Source organism: Pocillopora verrucosa, chromosome 1 (genome assembly GCF_036669915.1).
Source record: "Pocillopora verrucosa isolate sample1 chromosome 1, ASM3666991v2, whole genome shotgun sequence".
Classification (NCBI taxonomy): Eukaryota; Metazoa; Cnidaria; class Anthozoa; order Scleractinia; family Pocilloporidae; genus Pocillopora; species Pocillopora verrucosa.
The window spans coordinates 16074556-16092560 of NC_089312.1; the positions used below are offsets into that span (position 1 = coordinate 16074556).

General features: G+C 37.8%; 2 protein-coding genes and 1 long non-coding RNA gene across 5 annotated transcripts; 1 reads left to right on the forward strand and 2 right to left on the reverse strand.

The window, feature by feature from the left end:
• Positions 1-595: 595 nt before the first annotated feature.
• LOC131789319 (uncharacterized) lies at positions 596-8706 on the reverse strand. 2 transcript variants are annotated; one of them, XM_059106417.2, is made up of 12 exons: positions 8422-8706; positions 7731-7773; positions 6252-6507; positions 5703-5886; positions 5396-5521; positions 4692-4761; positions 4273-4320; positions 4029-4067; positions 3438-3476; positions 2965-3024; positions 2132-2408; positions 596-1517 (listed from the first exon to the last, which is right to left on the reverse strand). In XM_059106417.2, the coding sequence occupies exons 3-12, from the start codon at positions 6497-6499 to the stop codon at positions 1301-1303; spliced, it is 1308 nt and encodes a 435-aa protein (XP_058962400.2). In that variant the 5' UTR covers positions 6500-6507; positions 7731-7773; positions 8422-8706; the 3' UTR covers positions 596-1300. The 2 variants fall into 2 exon arrangements, with proteins under 2 accessions (XP_058962400.2, XP_058962399.2); XM_059106416.2 differs by having other exon boundaries at positions 597-1517; positions 2132-2411; positions 8422-8700.
• On the forward strand, positions 6265-13889 carry LOC136280567 (uncharacterized). The gene is made up of 2 exons (XR_010717312.1): positions 6265-6741; positions 13550-13889. It is a non-coding gene; the product is annotated as an uncharacterized lncRNA (long non-coding RNA).
• On the reverse strand, positions 10078-16748 carry LOC131789328 (uncharacterized). 2 transcript variants are annotated; one of them, XM_059106426.2, is made up of 8 exons: positions 16606-16748; positions 14301-14749; positions 13940-14062; positions 13536-13605; positions 13323-13364; positions 12523-12576; positions 11810-11860; positions 10078-11286 (listed from the first exon to the last, which is right to left on the reverse strand). In XM_059106426.2, the coding sequence occupies exons 2-8, from the start codon at positions 14727-14729 to the stop codon at positions 10814-10816; spliced, it is 1242 nt and encodes a 413-aa protein (XP_058962409.1). In that variant the 5' UTR covers positions 14730-14749; positions 16606-16748; the 3' UTR covers positions 10078-10813. The 2 variants fall into 2 exon arrangements, with proteins under 2 accessions (XP_058962409.1, XP_058962408.1); XM_059106425.2 differs by having other exon boundaries at positions 10078-11289.
• Between the last annotated feature and the right edge of the window lie 1257 nt (positions 16749-18005).

The window sequence follows — 18005 nt, forward strand, 5'->3', positions numbered from 1 at the left end:
GATTATAATTTTTTATACTTTTTCAAATTTTTTTCCTTTTTTTTTCATTTCAAGCAGTTTCTTCTTCTTTCTTTTTTTTTCATTTGTAACCTTTTTCCTTTCATAATGATCACGTCATTAATTATGTTTCGTTCCAAAGGGAAATCGGATGCAATTTCACATTACACTGTGAAAAAAAAAAAAAAAAACTGTGCGGAACGGTGTAAAAAGTTGCTGATTTTATATTTGTTCTGATGTCGCCATCGGCGCAATTATTTAAGTTAACAGTTCTAAATCCACTGAGCGAGGGCTTTTTGTCGCAAGTCTCAGAGGGATACCTTCAAACTGATGGTTGCAACGTAAGAAACGAACGTGTTACAATCTTTAAATGGAGTACTGTCGTTAGAAAGAACAATTTCGTGCCATTCTTGGAGAATCCGCCGATTAATTGTAATGCAATTTGGCACAGTTGTTTCAGAACGACGGCAAATCCTATCATTAGTCCATGATGATGGGTGGTGAGGGAGAGTATCTCTTAACCCCTTACACGCTAACATAAGTATCCATGTTCTCCACACTGCTCCATTTACATTTCCTTTCAATATGACAAGGAGAATTTATTGAAATATTTTTATTTTTTAATTACGATTTGTACTTGCATTATACACCACAAGAGCTCAAAAACTGAACCATATCAAATACCTCTGTACATCTCCGGTTACATGATATGAAATGTTGCTGGACTGGCAATAACCGCGTATTTTTTGTTTATATATATCGTGCAACAAACATACTCTATTCCTCCTTGTTGTTGATTCTTACTTCAGCCTGCATAATTGAATAATGATAAAAGTTACTTGCTCGAGGTACATGCGCGTCTTGGACCAAAACAAAATGCGAAAGCTTGAAGCTGGTTTACATTTACATCTGGCCTTCTCAATGCTGAAACCGGCATAACTATTGGTAAGTTGTTTTCCGTTTTGCTTTAGTTATCTGAAGACTATATTCTGTTGCTTTATCACGCTAACCCGTTCGAATCGTAAAAGCAAGAAGATGCAACTGTCCGAATGAAATTAGTAGAATTTATGTGCTCTGAGTTTGATCGCCTGTCTAGCCAAGTAATGTTATCAATGAAATAATCGCAAAAATATATTATGAGGGGCTTAGTTTTACTGTGAAACTGAGTTCGGTAGATTTAATCCATCGAAAAGACATTATTGTCGTCATGAACATTGAGATTTACATACTGTAAAAAGTCAACGCGAATGCATATTTTAAAATTAAATTTTAGCGTGATTTTGTCACGCTCAGTCATTATTACTTAGCGCCCTCGCCTTGGAAACACGTTGTCTTGCATGAAGTTGATGACGTTACCTGCAGGACGATATCGACCTACCACAAATGTAAGTCTACCATCACCTGTTTTCGCTCGACCCATTCCTAACTCCTTACTGTCTTTCCACACCACTTGAGTAAAGTGTCCAGTTCCTCCCTGCCATCCACCACGGCGGAAATCATAATCCTTGTACTCATCGTACCTATTAGAGGAGTTAATTGAATTTATTATCTGACGTCATTTCCATTAGTCCTTTCGATAAAGTTTTGTGAAGTCAAACCGTCTTGAAAACAGTAATATATCAGAAAAAAGGAATATATCATGTAATTTTTTTGACGATAAAGCAGATTCGTGCAAAAAAGTCTGGATGTCGTAAAACGCTTGCGAGCTTTCACAAAGCAAAGCCAAGCGAAATTATGCAATCTTTAATTACTTTCCACACTTAGTCGAAACATTTTACAAATGTGAGGTTTGTCATTTTTTTTTTAAGTGCAGTTAAATACAGTTTAATTGTCGAGGCAATCAATTGATAAGCTAGGAAATGTGTTTCTTGTGAAATAAAATTCATTGATGAATGATCTTTTAATTTTTATTTTCAACACCCTCAATGGCCCTTCTGGAATAATTTTTATTAATATCAAAGCCAATATCCTCAGTTAAAAGTCATTGACCGACTTCAATATGACCAAGGAGCAATTTTTGTCAGTTGAGCAAAACTCGTGCTTTCCCATATAGCTTGTATTTAATTTGCCTTATTCTTTGTTTGCCGTTGCTAGTTTGAAATGATATTTGCTCTTTTCCAAAGTTTTTACTCACCACATAGTGGTAGCTTCTTCTCCTGCAGAATCAAACTTTCCCGTAAACATTGCTAGGTTCTCTCCAGCATTCTCTCTCTCGCTCTTACTCGAATGCTGCAATGTACGGGCACGTGCCAACTTCTCGGCCCAAGCCTGTGCTTCCCTAGCGAGGTCATCCGCCCACTTCATGCCCGGCACACCATGCATAGCTCGGTATTTGTTATGACTGTCTAGGGACTGTTTTGCAAGGGATCCTGAAGGAGATGATGTAGCTGAAGCGGAAGGAGTAGGTCTCTCTGCTAAAAGAAATAAAGCTAGCTGAATTTATTATGCGATATGTATTAGTTAGCCAATGTATTGAACAAGTACATGTTGCACCAACTTGTTGCTCAATTGATACTTCCAGATCAATTTTGGAATCACGCTTGATAGTGCGTTCTTCACGTATTAGGAGGGCGTCAAAATAAATTCCAGAAACCCCTAGTTTAGCAAGCATGATAGCTATTTTTGTCAGGTGCATGAACTCAATTATTACGCCATAGGGTCTAATGTTCCATTTACTATTTGGAACAACGAATTACAAGATCGCCTACAAACGTACTTGTTAGCACAGAATTCTTTCCCTTCCTTATGCACATACGGGGTGTCGCAAAACAAAAAGGATGACACAATTTTAATCAATATTTTTCGTCGATTTTGAACTTGTTCCGCGAAAAAAAATTTCTACTAGAAAGCGTACTCAAGTTGGTGAGTTCCACGAGGTCCCTGCTGATGGATAGCAAGCTTTAAAAAAATTGGACATGGCAAATTTCAACCTGAAATAACGCTTAAAAAAATAGATTAAGGAATTACCTGGTTTTGTTTCCTTCGGTTTTTGACTGTTCCATGAAGGTGAATAAGACGTTGGCTGAGCTAAAATCGTTATGAACAATTTAACAATTAATAATTTCCGTAACTTGAACTGATAAACAAAAATTGTGAAACTATTATCAACCTGTGTGTATGGCAGATGTTATCCGACTACTTTATCAAAAGGTGCTTTGGAACTTCTTCTTGTCACTCAAAGTAATCAATAATTGCAAAAACGTATTTCTGTCAAAGCTATTTCTCCACTCATCCCTTCCAGTGACTGCTATTCCTTCCTCGTAGATTGACTTGGAGAAATTTAGTTTTTTTTTTCTTCCTTTTTTTTCAAGACATTATAACCTTCAGTCATGCAAAAATGTTTATTTTCGGTGTCAGTGTAATAGATAATGCTTTGCATGAACTGGGACAAGTGACATGGGTAAAGGGTAAAGGGTTAAGAAAGAGCGTTAAAACAGTACCATTTCTCTCCCGCGTGTCCTTCCTATCCTTGAAAGGGTCTGTTTTTGTAAAGAATACAGCCATTTGAGATGTGTGAATTAAAAAGTAAACAAGTGCGACATTGGTGAAACGAAAATATTCACCATTTGGTCAAGAAGCAGTCACTGAGCCTAACACATTTTTTTTAAGGAGTCGGTATCATTTCAATCGATGGTACTTTGATATAATGATACAATTTTCAGACTCTCGATACAAGCAAAAAGGGTCACAGGTTATCCGTTTACACTCAGCATAGTGCTTTTTTTTACGTTCTTAAAACCTAACCTTGTTATTCAGTGTAGATTCAAAATAACCTTGTTTGATTTTAACGAGGCCTTAAAACAGGAGCATATTTGTTTACCTCCGCACGAGGAATTTTTCTCTTACACACTCGGTTTGGAATTGGTCTATATGAATTTGGAGCGAGGCCCCCTAGCTCTTTCATAGATTTAACTATGCAGGGCCTCTCAGATCTACAAGTTTGCAGGCTGCAAACTAGTAGATCTGTTTCCTCAGTAATTTCTTCTTTTAATCTTTTTTTAAAACTTCTAATGAGACATCTATGAAATTACCGTTTCGCTCCCATCTCTCCTTTCTATCTTTTAAAGGATCTGTAGAGAAAAATAAGTCTGAGTTGATCATAGCAGAAATGAGAAAGAGGGCATAGGTAACAAAAAACAAGAGAGCACAAAAAATACTAGCTATAGGCATTCGAAAAACGCAATTTGTGCCTCAGGATACTTGACATGGGTGAAATGATATACAAACGATATAATAAAAAGGCATTGAGATAAAAAAAGACTCAAAGAATCTTACCGTCGTCAAATGCTCTTCTCATATCTCTTGGAAATCTATCAAATGGATCTGAGAAGAAATAGTCGTAAGGACGTGATTTTTTTTTTTTTTTTTTTTTTGGGGGGGGGGGAACTTGAGAACAGAACATAAACAATTAGGATAACTAAATAATAGGATAATAGGTAAGCACTTGATTTGAAATAATTAAATGTCAGCGCGGATGTTCGATCACATGCAGAAATTTTGTTACATGGTTATCAGTGGCGGACCCAGACGCCCCTGGCCCCTCCCTTAGATCTGCCACTGGTTATGTCTCCCCGTTATATTGCTAAATTTCCTTTCTTTAATTCAAACACATGGCGTCATGGATCAACTTTGTTTGATCTAAACGGGCAGAAACTTGCGTATGTTTTTTTTTCTTTTTTTAGAGATCAACTGACCTCCCCTTCCTCCATCTGTTATGATTGTCTTCGTTACTGTGGTTTTGACCCCGTCTCGATCATAAGTAACCTGAAAATAAAAGGCCAGACTGCTATATTCAAAGAGCACTGAAATATTTAAGGCTTGGAATTCACAGAAACCCACCCCCCCCCCCCCCACCTTTTTTTCTTTAGCTCAAAGAACATGGAAATTGCTGGGTGAAAAATCCAAGGTTTGAAATTCCCACTACAGCCTACTCCCTTTCCCACTCCTGTCTTTGTTTTTCTTCTTTCAATTGCACCTTGGTCACTTGACCTCAAGCAAGACGATGCCTAATTGAATTTCGTACTCAATTGGAAATCGTTCATCGAGCAAATGTGGTGAAAACTTAATTGCCCTTCCTCCCTCTTGCTAACTTTCTTGATATCATCTTCACCAAGTTTTTTACACTCTCATTTGTTACGCAGACAGACGCTGAGCGAGTTAAATCTTTAACTCTATCCTCCTCTTGCTTCTTTGTATATTGTAGTGAGCCTTATTCTGTTTTTCTGCTTTTGTTTGCAACTTATTAACCAGGGAGGTCAAGTCTCTTGCTCCCTTATCATTTTCACATACCTCAAACACTACTTTAAATTTCACCCCTTAAATCCAATATTCTTTCCAGTACTCCCTCAACCATTTTTAACTTCGTTATTTATCCTTAATTCATCCCCTTATCCCTTACTGTTTCAGTTTTTTCTTGCCGAGAGGGAGATCTTCTCGAGTCATCGAAATCTCGTCTTGGTTCCAGCCGTGTAGAATAATCTCTCGAATCCCTCTCCCTAGAACTGCTATTGACTACGCTGCCCAGCTGCATAGAACAAAGATAACTAAATTAACTCAATATTATTTATTGCTTGAGAAATTTATGCGTTTATAAAAAAATTACGCATCAGAAATATTTCCAAATTATCATTTAAGGAGGATCGCAACGCTAATGCTCTTGACTCAAAGGAAGAACGAAAAGTAATTTTACATTTAAGTGATATTACCTTTGGCTTAACATTGTTTTGAAAGTGATTAATGACATTTCCTGGTGGTCGATATCGAGCCACGACAATAATTTTCCCGTTGCTACCCTTGGCCTTGCCTACTCCCAGTTCTGTTGACTCCTGCCACACAATCTGTGTGAAGTGGCCCGTGCCACTTTTGAATCCTGGACTTCTAAAATCATAGCTGTTAAAGAAAGACGAGATATTCATGGCTTAGAAATAAATTGATTGCAGTGACTTGTGATCAAAAGTAGCCAAGTTCAATTTAATTAATACAAAGCCGTATCTTAGATAGCGGTTAGGATTCTAACACGAAAGATTTCGGCGAGTGACGACCGCAGTTAGATTATAATATCATTTTACGTTTCTAGTGTATCATTGTCCCCGGAACGATCATCATACACGTAACAATCGACGAACTTAGCCCCCCTCCTTTCCCATGATCCTTGTGAGGTCTTAATTACTAATATTCTAATCGCATTATGTTAATCGCATTTAAGAACAACTTGAATTAATGTCAAACGGAAAGGATAATTAATATGTCCTTACTTGTCGACTTCTGCGTACCACCGATCCACGATTTCTCCTCCGGTGACATCACTCTTGCCGGATACGGAATACAAGTTCTCTCCATCATCAGTATCTTCGTGTCTTAGCCTCCCGTCTTTAGCCAACTCTTTAGCCCACTTTTCCGCGTCCTTTTCTAGAGATCTTGACCACTTCAGCGGAGGAGTCTGATGGAGAGACCGGTATCTGTTGTGAGCTTCAAGTGCTTCTTTACCAAATTTGTCTGGCATCTTTTACCCTGTACCGTCAGGATGTAAACATTCTAGCTTAGGCAATAGTTATAAAATATAAGACATATAAATAATATTGAAATGTAAACACCCTACCCCCCGTTGGGCAGGTCTCTGCTGAGGAATATTTACTAGGATATCGCGATAGCATCAAGCTGGGTCACCTGTCGCTGGATCACCGCACTTTGATTTACTTTGGAAGAATTTAAAATTTTCATTGCCCAGCGTAGCAGAAGAATTTTGTAAGTATTCAATTTTTGTTTTGCATGCATGGATAGTAATTACTTCCACGTTTACGGGGGGCTCTTAGAGAGATTGGCCATGGAAGGGAGAGTGAGGGGTTCTTTTGTCAAAGTTTTGGTTTCTTTAAACGTGCTTATTCTTAAGATTAGGTAATTCAAGAATGATAATGTTTTTGGTGAAGTTGATGAATTTATTTAAAATAGCACTTAGTTAACAGTTTGTGAGTTGAGTCGTCAGATTGCTGCAAGCTATGGCAATAACTTGGGAGCAATTAGTCATTTTTTTTTAGGTATCAGCATGTAGTTAACTTCTCCTCACAGTAATACTGCTGAATAATTCGTTACGATTATGAGAATAAGGGACATGATCGCCAACCTTAGAAGCTTGTATTGTTTAACAAATTCTCCTCTTGAAAAGAATTGTACGGAGAACGACATGGAGAGTTTGAGTACCGAGGTTACGGCGTGACAGGTTAAAGTGAGCAACGTGTGGTGATCTTTTTGTTTGAGTACCGAGGTTACGGCCTGACAGGTTAAAGCGAGCAACGTGTGGTGATCTTTTTTTCAATTTGAAGCAAGAGTGTGGTTTTTCTTATCAAAATAATAGTGTGAATAAGTTTTATCCTCATAGTGTCGCTCAAAGAAAAATTCCAGTCTAATGCTAAAAGCACGAGGGCTTCAAAGTATAGTAAAAATATCGTGAAGGTTTTGATGTTCAACCAAAATGGTTGCAAGAAGGACGACTCTTGCTTTGAAGCATCGGGAGTTTTGTGCTTCAATAATCTTTTTTCTATTGGTTCCTGAATCAATTAGCTTTGTGCTTTTCAAGTATTCGACTTCTCGATTAAAACATAACTACTTAAAACTTATATTGGTCCGCATGATTTTCACTATCTTTTGATCTTCTCAGTGCAGTTCTTGTTGAAAGGTATTTTAAAAACAATACCTCTAACCACAATTAAGGTAAACCAAACTACTTATTTACTTACTTGATGGCCTCTGACGGCGTCCACTCTCAGTAGGGAAAATGGTCTATTAATTGAAAAATCAATTGGTCAACTTCATTCGAGCTAATTACTGATTCTTCAAAACTAATGAATACCACTCTCAATTCAAGATGTGTCTCACAGCTTCGGCGTGCTTCGGTCGTGATCAGTGTAAATTATGTTTCTTGTATCATGTAAATGTCACGAGACGTATAAGGATGGAGCGGGTCGAAACGAAACATTTAATCTCCTCTTTTGTTAATCCTTATCATTAATTACGCAGAAAAATCGGATGTCGTATATTAGTATATTTACATCATTCGAGAATACTAAAGATTTCCTTCCTGCATAACGAGTCAGCGTTGTTATCACGTTTCGCTGTCTTGTTCATACCCTTGTGATGAGGTGAATTTTTTCAAGTGAGCTTATCTTACCAACGTGATTTCCGCAATGTCAGATTTGGAAAAGCTTGTAATATGTCTTAGACGCCCAATACTAAGTAAACATAAAATGCATTTTGTATAGAGCGTCTGATAACGCGTCCTGCACATATGAAACTTTCAGGTTTTTTAATATCTCAAATTAAATTTACTGAAGAATAAAAAGTTTTAACGTCTTTGTTTTCACATCAAAATCTATTAATGATCCTTCATTTAACTAATATTGGTCAAATGCTTATATTTTAGTTCTTTACCTTTTCTTTGGCTATTGTCCCGTTTGGTTTCCAAACTTTCTATCGCTTCTTTCTGTCAAACTGAGCCCTATTAGTGCGCCCTTCTAAGTAACAATGGAATGAAATGGCGCGCTGTTAAGTGCTCGCCTCTAGCCTCGTCATTCCATTTACCTAACGTGAATGCAAATCAACATACATAACAAGGTGCCAATCACGTACCAAGACTGCTCAAGCGAAAAGTATAAAAGCGTGATAATAGACTTACAGCGAGAACGAGCTGCGCTAATAGAGATTTTTTTCAAAGGAGATGTGACACAGCTGTGTCGATGTTTCTTGTGTCTTAATAAGTTATAAAGTCACGCAAAGTAGTTTGCGAATTACTGAGTTGCCTGGGCGAGCTGTTCTGTTTGTTTTCCGCATTCAAGGTTAAATATATTAGCATCAGGCTAAGGTTAATTACCGTCAAGTAACTTCGTATTAGTTTTAGAACTCAACGAATGAAAAATTTAATACAAAGAGTTTGAACGGAAACTAAAACGTGACCTCACAAATACGTTTTTCTGTCCTTTCACTTATAATTAAGTTGTAAAGGAATCCACGTTTATCCGGAATTCTTTTGAAACACTAGAGGATCTTGTAAATAAATGACGTCAGCCCATTGACTTCTTTATTCAGTTCGGCTTCAATGAAGAAAAACAACCCTCTTAGAAACGCATAAACACTTTCAATGTTTTTGTCTGTGGATGCGTGGGCCTCATTGTGAGTTTTTATTTTTCTTTCTCCTTCCTACAATAACATATTGTTGGTTGGCTTTTTTGTCGATGCCGCAATCGTTGATGAGCTTAAGTTAATTTAGCAGAAAGCACTTATTGATAAATTCGCGCCCCATGTATGTCAATAGAAACATTTAAAGATGTTTTTAACCGCCGAAGTTAATACCGTCAATCGTCGTCAAAACTTTACCTACAGTAAGTTGTGTAATTGATTTCTCCGCCTCGTTTCATTAAATATACGGGGAAAAGGCGACGAAATTAGACAAATATATCAGCATAGGAGTGCAACATTGATATAACGCCACATTCTCTTGACCAATTCAAAAGGAAATACAAAGCAGATCCAAATGAGAATGAGCTATTTAGAGCTTGGGAATTATATGGACGGCTACGATTGGACCTCTTCAATTGACGTAACTTCAGGACACACTTACTTATTTTGATGTATCTACCTTATCCATCAAACGGGTCATTAGAGTCAATGCAGTCCTTTCTACGCAAAGCAAGCCAAGATTACAGAGATTATAGCAGGGTACTGAAACACTTATAAAACGAGGCTAAATAAAAAGCCGCTTCTTTTCTTGTTTAATCCTTTAATCCCTTAGAGTGACTCGCATCTAAATTTCACCTTACAGTATCCCAGGTCGTGAGAACAGAGAGAAAGATCGCCATCTAAGGAAGCTCTTGACTGTTAAACAAATTCTCTCAGTCACTTTCATAGGGAATGCATAGAACAGTGTGGAGAAAATGCATGATGATATTAGGGTGTAAGAGGGTCTCATTTCAACTTGTAAAGCTTAATCGGAGGCTGAAGATGGTTGTTCTCAAAAATTCTCGTCGGCTGTATTTAAAAAAATAGAACTCTGTTTCGAAAAATTCACACAAAGTGATGTTCAAACTCGTACAAATTTCAGTCTGCAGTTTATTTTCTCCTTCACTCCAGTACAAAGTAAACTAACTCCTGAGTATTTTATTGATTAAATCTGTCATTATTTCAAAAGTTATCCTATAGGTATAACTTATGGCTAATGCCATAACACAGCCACAAAGATTTTAAATGAATTTTTGGTCCTTAATGATTCCGGTAAAGCTCGTGTTCTTCCCAGGAAAGTGTATTTGCCCTTAATTCATTTCCTCGCATTTTCACCCCTTTTGGCATTATTACTGATTAAAACATATAACATATATAACTTCATGTTATCGTTTATAAGAATGAGCCATGATAAACTGATTGAACATAAGGGTAGAAAATCTATTTTTTTAAGATTTATACCTCCATTATTCGAGGATTTTTCATTTCATTATTATAGAAAGACTGTACCTTTTCAGATTAATTAAATTGTGGTTATTATTATGTCCTTAATTCCCAAATTACAATGATTAAGTAAAAACCCATTTCTTGTTAAAATGATAGCTTCATAATAACATTTTAATTATCCCAATATCTATTATCAACATACAGAGAATAAGCACCAAGTTGGTGGCTTTGTCTAAAAATTTATCTTTCTATTTATCCTTTATAGCTATTCTTGCTCCTCTTTGCTTGATCGTTTTGTTGTTTTTTTTTATTACTTTTACCCCGATGATCGGCAATGATGATCTACAAATGCTATGCACTTTAAAATTAAATTTTTCTCTTCTCATCCCTTAAAAACATTTTCTTGGAAATGATTGAGCAAATTTCCTGCAGGATTGTACCTTGCCACCACGTACGTAAGCTTCCCGTCAGCGGTCTGGGCCCTACCCATTCCCAACTCATTACTCTCCTTCCACACCACTTGCGTGAAATGCCCAGTGTTGCCTTGGAAACCAGGTTTATCGAATCTGTAGTCTTTGACTTCACTGTACCACATGTTTGTCGCTTCATCAGCAGCTGTTTCAAACCTGCCAGAGAACATGGCGATGTTCTCACCATATCCTTTACGTTCCTTTTGCGTAGCGTGCTGCAGTTTACGTGCACGTGCCAATTTCTCGGCCCAGGCCTGTGCTTCCTTTGCAATCTCGTCCGACCACGTCAGTGGTGACACTTTATGCTTGGTGCGGTATTTGTTGTGAGCATCAAGGGCCTGTTTTGCAAAACCCGTTTGTGACACAGAGCTGGGGGCTTTCGGTCCTCCTTAAAGAAAGAAGATAAGACTAAGACGTGCTCTCAATTTATAAACATACAAACCGAGTTTTCATGGCAAAGATTGGAAGGAACAAAATTAAGTAGAGTGTCTTTATGGCTAACGGTTTAAATTTTGGCTATTTTTCCCTCTTTTCTGTTACATTTAAACGAAAAACCTTTTCAATTTTTTCGCCTAACTGCTAAATTTTTTGCTATTTTACGGCCAATGGTTTACCTCACTGAGACCCTCTAAGTAAGACTCTCATTCCGCACCACAGAGGATTATAGTTTACCCAAGGAGTGATTCATCTGTACAATTTTTCTCAAAAATAACACCTTTGGTGAGTCCGCGGTTTAAGCCGGATACACTACTCCTTTTCATCAGAAGTGAATAATTTTTTATTGAGATATGTTTCCTTGAGTAAATTGGGTAAAAAAACTAGTTACACTCAGCATAAAGCAAAATGATATCGGAATAATTTACACTGTACAGATTTGCGTCAGAAATAACACAATTAAATGTCTTTACCTGCAGTTGAACAACTCTTAGAAGGCTTCGGGTCTTGAGTAGGCGGAGAATCTGCACGAAAACGCAAATATATGTATTCATTTGCAACCGCACTCCAGCTCAACTTAGGGTAATAGAACAATTAGTGGGTGATTGGATGAGTGAGTCAGTAAGCGAGTGAGCGAGTGATTGGATGAGAGAGTGAATAAGGGAGTAGGTGTGCGAGTGAATGGGGTAGGTGAGTGAGTGAGTGAGTGGGTGAGTGGGTGGGGTGGGTGAGTGAGTGAATGAATGAGTGAGCGAGGGAGTGAGTGAACTAGTGAATGGGTGAGGTGGGTGAGTGAGTAAGAGAGTAGGTTGGTGGGTGGGGTGGGTGAGTGAATGAATGAGTGAGTGAGGGAGTGAGTGAATAAGTGATTGAATGAGTGAGTGAGTGGGAGGGGTGGGTGAGTGAGTGAGCGGATGGGTGAATGGGTGAGTGAGTGAATAAGTGATTGAATGAGTGAGTGAGTAAGCGAGTGAGTGGGAGGGGTGGGTGAGTGAGTGAGCGGATAGGTAAATGGGTGGGTGAGTGAATAAGTGAACGTGTGAATTAGTAAGAGACTGAGTGAGTAAATGAATGAATTAATAAACAACTGAGTCAATGGTTGCGTAAAACGATCTGTGATCTTAAAGAAGCATGATTCATTTTCGCCATTTGCTTTTGATAAAGAAACTCAAAATAGAGTTACAACCTTGAGGAAGTGCTGTTCTCATGTCTCGAGCAAACTTGTCTTGCTTTCTGGTCTCTGCGATTTGTTACGAGAAGAAAGAAAAATATTTTATAATTGTTTATGTATGAATGATTGGGAAACCGGATTTGTATCTGGACTTTCTTTTTATGTGTTTCTCATGTGTGTGCGTGCAGCTCTAAATCACAAGCTTCAGGTGGCAACAGCTGCGAATAATTAAGTGATCCGTTAAAGTGGAAGAGCCAAGTTTTTTACATGTCAAGCATTCTTGTGGTCTGAAATCTTTTGCTCAGCCATTTATATCTTTTTCCCACGGACAATTAATCTTTTTTTCACAAACACTTCACTTTCCTCTGCTCCAGTCAAGTTTGTAATATTACGATGTAGTATGGCTAAGAAAAGACTTTTGATGAAAGTCATTGAATGGTGTAAGTTTCATGAATATTGTATCGTGGATTTGTCCATGATAGGTTTCGTTCAAGATAGTGCAAGTCGATTCCACCTATTTTGTAAAAAAGGTATTAATAGTAGACGCAGCGTGTGGTGAGTACTTGTAGCTTGCTTCAGGCGTTCGTGACTTAATAAGAACGCAGCGTTTCCAGGATTAGCGATAGGTAAAATAAACATGCAAGCAGAAGCCAAGTTCGCTCTTCTTTCTTGTTAATGATTACTTTGGGCAAGACAATTGTCCAATATCAAAATCTTATGCACTATCTTTTAATGTTTAATTAGCCCACTAGTTCTGCATTTCAGCTACTTCATCTAATGATCTTGAAGAATTAATTAGTTTCTGAACTCCTCACCCGATACTGTTGTCACGGTTTCCTTAGAATAGCCACCTCGATCTTGACAAGAAAAAAAAAATTAGCCACAAAATAGCCACTATATGCAATGTCATTTGAAAAAGATGACAATGACATAGATCTCCACATAGATCTTCTGTGATCCTTGAGGCAAGAAAAACATGTCGCAGAAACCCAAGAGCTAAATCCATAGTTTTAGTGATTCACTCTTACCATTTCCTTTTAAGGTCACAGTTACGGTGGACACAACAGTCTTCTTTGTACCATCTGGGAGCGTAATAGTCTGTGATAAAAAATGCGTCCAAAAACAGTCAACTACTGGAAAAGCTTTCTTGAGCCATGTGTGGCTTATTTATTTGTGTATTTTTTGACAAGGATGTCTTTTTTCAAATCATTCTATTGTAATTTGATAATTCGTGTAGATTCTAAGAGTACTTTTATCCAAATGTCTTTGATTATAGAGTACTGGCGTGAATGAAATTCAACTTGTAATGGTAAGGAAAGATAACTACCTTGAAATCTGATAATTTCAGAATCAAGAATTTATAAAGCGAATAACAAAACTCATGTATGTATTGAATTCTATGTTAAATTTAGATCAAAATTTATTGCATTACTTTTTCCTCTGTCCGCGTCTCCACTCCGCTCGGTGGTCTTTCCTCATGTTTCTGCCGCTGGTACACAGGCACAGAACCCTTTTTAGAAGCTGATTCCCTCTCAGGAATTGTGACAGGCCCATCCTGCAACAACAACACACATTATTCGGCACAACGTACAATTGGCGTTCGGCGAAAAGCAAGAATATACAGCACTCCCTCACGAGACCCTTAACAAAGAGATGCGCCACCATGTCGGTGCGCTAAAAGAGGGAACGCCTGATTAAAGACTACTTAATGCAATATCAAAAAACTTGAAACAAAGCAGCAAAACAAAAAATTTCTGAATCAAACGCTCGAAGCACTCATAAGTGTCACGTACTTTGGACGGGAAAACATTCTCCGCGAAGGCCCTCATCATGTTTCCTGCTGGCCTGTAACGACCGACGACAAACTCTTTACCATCGACACTCTTAGCTCTACCAATGCCCAGCTCTTTACTGCCCTTCCACACAACCTGCGTAAAGTGACCGGTGTTTGACTGAAACCCAGGTTTACTAAAGTCATAATCCTTGACTTCGCTGTACCAACTGTTTACAGCATCGGTGCCGTCAATTTCGCGTCCAAACACCATAAATACATTTTCTCCGTCTTTTGTGTCGTCGTGTTCAAGGCGACCTTTTTTTGCGATTTTCTTTGCCCAAACCTCAGCATCTCGCGCCAAGGCGGTAGACCATGTCAGCGGTGGCACTTGGTGAGCTGCGCGAAATTTATTATGAGCTTCCAAAGCTTCTTTTCCGAAAGAATCCATATCACTGTTTTACACTGAAACTGAAAATATCAATAAGCTAGTCGAATTGAAAATGAATCGCTTGACTGTGTCGCGTCGAAAAATTTGCAAACTGTCAAGTGATTAGCACATGATGGTTTTAACCTTCAATACGACATATAATATAGAAAGATCAGCCCGCAATGCCCGCAATAGCCATCATGCATGTTTACGTCAAAATAACCAAGAGTGGTGTTGTTTATTGCGAAAGTATTCCCGAAGCATTTGTATCAAAAAAATACTCACTTTAAAAAAAATTGAGAGACTGGTATGGAATCGGGAAAAATGTAATGCAAAGTAAAAGAAACTTCGAGAGGGTGAATTTTTAGCAAATGACGTAGTCTTTCATAGGAACTATCGAGTGACTTGTCAGTGGAGCAGTTTCAAAGTGCTCGAGGGCTGCAAATAAGCAAATTAAAACGAAATTCAGATTATGCTCTTTCGCATAACACCTGATACATAAATTACAATGCAATGATGAAAGAATCACTCTAAATTTCCTTTATTAGAATGCTCTAGGAACGAGTAAAAGACAGCTAAATGAAATGGTCTTAATATGTGTTTCGGAAATTGTTTCAATATTTACAAATCGTCTTTCTAATATTTGAACGCCAGTTTGGTTGATTCACACTTGAAGTTTTCCAATATAGATTTTTAAAATGAAAAATTATGAGGAACGAACAAAAGAATAAATACATCAATTTATTTTAGAATGTTGACCCCGACGAGGTCGCCAATAATGGATTACAAACGAAAGACGGACTCCGTAGAAACTAAATCCTTTCATTGGAATATCAGCCAAAACTTGTAGAAAATTAATTCAAACACGCTGTTTATTTACTTTTATCTTCTTTTTAGTTTTCATTATGCGTATTGGTTTTTCCGACGACTTTGTGTGTGATTGGCACGTGTCTTTATAAAAAGACCAGGTGAAAAATTGTCCCTTCAGGTAATTATTTTTAAGACGATCGACATTTTGCTAACGGGTCCCATTAAAGTCGGCCGTCATCACGTAATGGTAGAGCCGTGAGAAGAGCATATTAAAAATTGCTTAACATATTTCTGCCGTGAAGAGCAGAGTATTTTGTTTAATATTGTAGACGTACACTTAAGTCATTATTTATCCATATCAGACACTACATACATATTACATTTTCCGTTCAAGGCTCACCCATTAATAAAGATCTTTATCATAACGTTCCCTGTCCGACAGTATTGACGTATTTTATTTTAATGTTTTTTTCCTAAGTGCTCTGCAAGGGCAAGGTCAAAATTGAGGCTCTTACAGGGACAAAGTTTTTTCCTTTAGACTGTGGGGAGACAATATGCAAATTTAATGGATGAAGTATATTTTTAGGAGTTTTCGCTTTCTAAAACCGACGTCTACTATTTTATTTAGAAAACTGTAACATTTTGTCTGGGTAACTGATCGAAATTTTGTCACATTTTTGAAAACGTCAGACCACTTTTTTTCTTTTGCGATAGCAGTTGCAAGTTTTTATTTTCTAGCCGCTTTATGCATGCATATGGACGATGTTTACAATTTTTTAAGAATCGAATCTGGGCGATCATACAACCTAGAGCTCTAGGTAATATCAATTTAAGATTCCGAAGACGAACAAAAAAACACAATTTGACGAATGTATTGCGGTTTTCCTGTCTGCAACTGAATCGAGAGTAGTCAAAGAAAATTCATTGTGACGACGTACTATCAAGCGTTGATTGTTTTGAAGACATGTGACTGATAAACAAAATAAACTCTATACGGCCTACCTCAACCAAAAGGATCTCCTATATACTAAGAGACTGATTGGAAAAATTTCAACGAGAGTAGATAAGAACAAAGCAGTTTAGATACCTCCTAGAATGTTTCTTTCTTTCCAACTGGCCGTGAAACTGTAGACTTCCTCGTGTCCGAACAAGTGCTGTATTCAGACTGGTCCTCAGGAGCACAATGACTAGCTACTTATAATAACCAAAGCGGGTTGAATTTGCATAAATTAGTTAACATGTATTCTGGGCCCCTGTTCAAGACCACATGGTCTTTTAATCCATGTTTCAAATGCCCTGGGCCTTACTTTGTGGTTAACCTCTGTAGAAGGAAAAAATTCACAGGAACTTCCACCCGTGGAGTACTCCTCACATTTTATTTTCCACATTTGTTACCACCACGTAACTTTAGTTACCAAGGAAAGTACAGAAAATACTTGCACCAAAATCTATAGTTACCGCTCGACGTAAATAATATTTACTTATTGACTGAGACGAAGGGCCGGACGGGAAATCTTTGGTGCGAGGTCTAAATGGACCGAGCGCAAGGAGGTACTACGTCACGGAAGGAAGCCATATTTTTTCCTGTTCGGCCCGACCTCTGTGATCAATAAGCAATTAATCAAATGAATACTAGGTGCTAAAAATTTAGAAAATTTCGTTTCAACCTATAGAGCAAATACTAGCATATTAAAGAAGGGCGCACATTGGAGAAGTACTAAAATGATTATCAGAAAAAAATTTTTCCTTTTTCTCCTTCGTCATAATTTCCCATTTATTTTTGGTTGGAGTCCGCGATTTCAATTCACGTTCTCGGAATAGTCAAAAGAGCCGTTTGAGTGCAATGTGAGTGGTTTTCTTTCGAACCGGCTCACGTCATCCCGTTCTGCACTGCACACGTCAGCTTTCACTGCGGAATTGCGCGCGGAGAATACGGAATACGACTGAATTACGACAGCTATTTCTACCAAGGGTAAGGATGTGTTATGGTTTTCCGTGACCCGTGCCCTCCCACATAATCTATCACACAAGAATGTTCCTTTATTAAGGTTCCAGTTAAGCACTGTGACAACAACAATGGGAATGAAAGAACTAGAGAGTCAGCGGGCCCCTTGCCGAAAAACATTTCTGTAATCCAGCCATAGAGGCACATAGCGTTTAAGTAACAATAGACCAGGGTTCTGAATAAGGCCAAGAATATATAGACTATAATTTAAGAATACTCTAACAGCAAAGTCAAAGTTGTAAATTACACTCATTCCAAAAGAAGAGGCGAAGAAAATCAGACGAGTGACCTGGATTTCAAATCAAGAGACCAGGCCAAGAGAAGCAGCTTATCTATTGCTGTTTATTTTTTCCTCTGGAAGCGTTCCTAGAAGAAATTCTTTTCTGTCCTCAAGTTGTAAAAATAAAAAAAATAAAAAACCTCAATTAACACAGTACAAGATAATGTGTTTCTGCTCATTTTGGCCTATTGTTTACAATTAC